This window comes from Seriola lalandi, unplaced genomic scaffold (assembly GCF_002814215.2).
Source record: "Seriola lalandi dorsalis isolate HSWRI2012SDOR001 ecotype SW California unplaced genomic scaffold, Sedor1 jcf7180002004005, whole genome shotgun sequence".
NCBI lineage: Eukaryota > Metazoa > Chordata > Actinopteri > Carangiformes > Carangidae > Seriola > Seriola lalandi.
Window position 1 is genome coordinate 1 of NW_019474660.1, and position 3,850 is coordinate 3,850.

Below are 3,850 nucleotides of genomic sequence, written 5' to 3' on the forward strand. Positions count from 1 at the left end.
AGCTTCAATGTGCAGCTTTGATTTGGACTGAAAGACGCTTTAAAGTTCCTCAGGAGTTTAAACGACAGCGGTGACGGTGACACGTGAAGTCATCCATCTGTAAGAGTGATATTTTGTTTAATTACACGTTTACATTTGACGTCATGTTTCACTTTAACCTGGACGAGCAGGGATCAAACCAGCGACACGTCACTGATCTACATGGTTTCATTACACCTGCCTGCTGTCACATGACATACACAGTATCCTGTAGCAGTACAACATGACACGGACGCCATTATGAACGCACTGTCACTTGTTGACGGGTTCAGGTCAGCGTGAGGAGGGAAACACTGACGGCTTGTCTCTCATCTGATGTAAAAACCCTCAACACAAGACATTAGTTTAAACCACAGGACTCGGACTCTGGACTCGGGTTTCAGTAAATGTATTTGACTGTTTTTAAGGAACCGGCTCCTGAGATCATGATTTACTTTAATGTTTGAACTCTTCAGTTTCTCTAATGGTGGATTTTTTCGTTGCTGTGACACTAACAATATTTTATCAGTGCTGAGGCATCACAGAATAAACAGATGACCATTAGCTCTAATCGAATGGCACAATCTGAAATACTGTCTCTTCTCTTCTCCAAACAAAGTGATTCCCAACATGTTTTTCCTACAAACCAACTGAGGTCACAGATATTTGCTCTTTATCTCATGACAGATTCATCTGCAGCGTTTCATGTTCTTTCTTTCCTGTTGTAATTACAACAAGGACCTGACGGTGGTACGTTCACCTGAGCAGCTCTGAATGTTCCCGACTCTGGAGACTCTTAGCGTTTCTAACAAGCTTCCTCCATCTTGTCTCTGCAGCACAGTTACCGTGAGGTCGGCATCCTGCTGCTGTACCTGGCTGTGGGCGTGTCCGTCTTCTCTGGGATCGCTTACACCGCTGAATATGAAGAGGTGAAACCATCAGAGACTCTGTGTTTTTACACTCTGGGGTTGATATTAATGTTTTATCTGAATTAGTTTTTTAATTCTTTGATTCTTATTTCAGCCAGAGAGGTTTTGTTTTCTTGTTCTACTCGTTTTCTCATTTTTCTTTCACATCATTGGATTTTTGATCTTGTGTTGTTCAAAGTTTGTCACAGAAATGTCACATGACCTTTTTAATTTGGTTGAAATGTTTTTGTTGATGCATAAAAAACATAAAAGTAAAGCGCCTCTGTGCGTCTTCCTCCAGGACGTGGGTCTGGACACCATCCCGGCCTGCTGGTGGTGGGGGACGGTGAGCATGACCACGGTCGGTTACGGGGACGTGGTGCCCGTCACGGTGGCCGGGAAGCTGGCGGCCAGCGGCTGCATTTTAGGCGGCACTCTGGTGGTGGCGCTGCCCATCACCATCATCTTCAATAAGTTTTCCCACTTCTACCGGAAACAGAAAGCTCTGGAGGCGTCGGTGAGGAACAACAACCGCAGGAAGATGAGGATGAGCTGTGAGAACGAGCCGGAGGAGGACGAGGAGGAGGGGTCAGACGGGGACAGCCGGTGTCTGGACGATGATGATGATGATCTGGATGATATCGATGATATCGAGGAGGACGATATAGATTATGAAGATGACGGAGGTGTAATAAATTACAGCTACGTGGAGCATTCGTCCTACGCTTCGATACGGAGGAAGAAGGAGCTGCATCATCTGTGATGTCATCAGCTGGAGATTAAAGCTGCTCAGACTCAGATCATCAGGAACACATGAAACCATGTGAAGTTTCACGTGTTCGGTTCTGACCTGAATCTTCTGTCGCTCTCTGACCGCTCACTGTCATTAATCTCTGCATCCGCTCAAACAAACATGGAGGAGGATAAATCACGTGTTTCAGATGCTTCTGAATGATTAAAGTTCGCTCTGTAAATGATAAAACTTTAGATCTTCCATGACAGGCTGTGGTTTGTTGGTCTGTTTCAGGCTGGAGGTTCGTTCACAGACGAGTTTCTAAAAACATGGATGTGAAGAATGAAAGAAAAAAAACATGTAACCAAAAGCAAAGGTCAGATTTAGAGAAGTGAAGTGAAGCCGCACGCTGCAGTGAAAGAAACTCAATAAAAACATATCACGACAAACTGTGGAGCCTTCTGTGGAAGAAGAAGTAGAAAGAAAAGATATTAAAAGTGAAAGTTCAACATTTTTGGGAAATATTATTATTTTCTTTGTTACTCTGGGACGTAGTCAGAGAAGAAGAAAGGCCGTACTCACAAATGATTTTTTATCCCGTTATGTCGAGAAAACAAAGCTCATTATCCCGAGGTAACAAAACATTATCACCGGTCTGTTGTTATCCCGAGTTAACGAGATAATTACATCGTTATCTCGAGATTTCAAAGCTTGTTTTCTCATGATAATTAATTTGTTAGTCAGAGATCAGATGCAGATGGAAACGTCTAGTGCAATAAAGTGAAAATGTCATGACGACACATTGATCATCAGAGAATATTTCAATCAAGGGCAGAAATCACACGGTGTCTTTTCATACAAGATCATTATCAGATCAGACCTCATCAGCTAACGAGTTACTAAGGGTTGTTGCTAAGGAGGAGTGTTACTACGATTAAGTGTATTAGTGTCATTCCCCTGATAACGTCTCGTTATCTCGGGATGACAAGCTCTGTTTTCTTGAGATAACGAGATAAAAAATCATTTGTGAGTTTCTCGGCTTCTGATCTTGCTGGGAACAGAGGGAGATGGTTTCTGTTTCCTTCAGACAGAACCAGGCTAACTGTTTCCCTCTGTTTACAGTCTTTGTGCTAAGCTAAGCTAAAAGGTTTGAGTCTCTTGTAAATGTGAAGAACCGTCACAGGGGACATTAAAGTATTTCACTGCCGCAGTGAGAGACGTGTAGCAGCAGCAGCGACGCAGGATTATCATTAACGTTCAGTTAATCCTGAAGGAACATGAAGGTCTGAGACAAATCTCAATTAATCCAATAGTTGTTCAGACATTTCACTCAAATCCATAAAAATTCATCATTCCTCTTGAAACCGTGAATTTTCTAACAATCCATCCAACAGTTGTCGAGATATTTTTGTCTGGAGCAACTGACAAACTTATCGCCTTCATCAGCTCCAACGTGACGCACTGACCTTCAGGTTTCTCTGTAACTGCAGCCGTCGACAAACACAAGCAGAAAAACCAAATCCTTAAAGATTCGAGTTTCTTCTGTTTCTATAAAGAGTGAATCCTGTTCAGTTTGAGCCACAAAAAAACACATGAAACATCTGGACGGGTTCAGTGTGACGGCTGCGTCACTGGAGAGTGGATCACATCTGTCAAAGTGTCATTTAATATCATGGATGATGCTGCAGACAGAGGAGACAGGAAACTGCTGAGCGTCTCCCTTCCTCTCTTTCTGTCACTTTCCTTTACTCCTCGACTGGACTCTACGTTGTCCTTGTTTCCTCTTCTATCTTTTCCTCTGGATCTGGTTCATTTCAAGTCTAATGTGTTTTTAAAAAAGAAAATGTTAATGAAAAACAAGCTGGAAACGACATGAAGCAAAATAAAAGGTGAAAGATAAAAAAGTGCATGTTTCTAAAATAAAAAAAAAGAACAAGAGTTTTGTGTTTGTGTGTCAGTTGATTTTAAATCAGCGACAGAGTCGAAATAATGTTTTATATATAGAATTTGTGTTGCCGCTTTATTTATGATCCATATCAGTGGTGGAAGACGAGCTCATGCATTTAAAATCTATAGTAAAGAAGCATCATCAGTAAAACGTACTGAAAGTGTCAAAAGTAGAAACTCAGGCTGCTCGTCACTAACTGACCTGAGGTCTGCTCCCTGGGTCTGAGGCCTCGTCCTCTCCTGC

At 42.2% G+C, this 3,850-nt stretch overlaps 1 protein-coding gene across 1 annotated transcript; it reads left to right on the forward strand.

The window, feature by feature from the left end:
- The first annotated feature begins 724 nt into the window (after window positions 1-724).
- On the forward strand, window positions 725-3,591 carry LOC111668330 (uncharacterized). The gene is made up of 2 exons (XM_023424363.2): window positions 725-947; window positions 1,228-3,591. Exon 2 carries the CDS (start codon window positions 1,279-1,281, stop codon window positions 1,687-1,689), a length of 411 nt encoding a protein of 136 aa, XP_023280131.2. The 5' UTR covers window positions 725-947; window positions 1,228-1,278; the 3' UTR covers window positions 1,690-3,591.
- Window positions 3,592-3,850: the final 259 nt, after the last annotated feature.

Excerpts from the sequence above, each read along its gene's own strand:
- LOC111668330 (XM_023424363.2), top strand. The coding sequence starts at position 1,279 with ATGACCACGGTCGGTTACGGGGACGTGGTGCCCGTCACGGTGGCCGGG.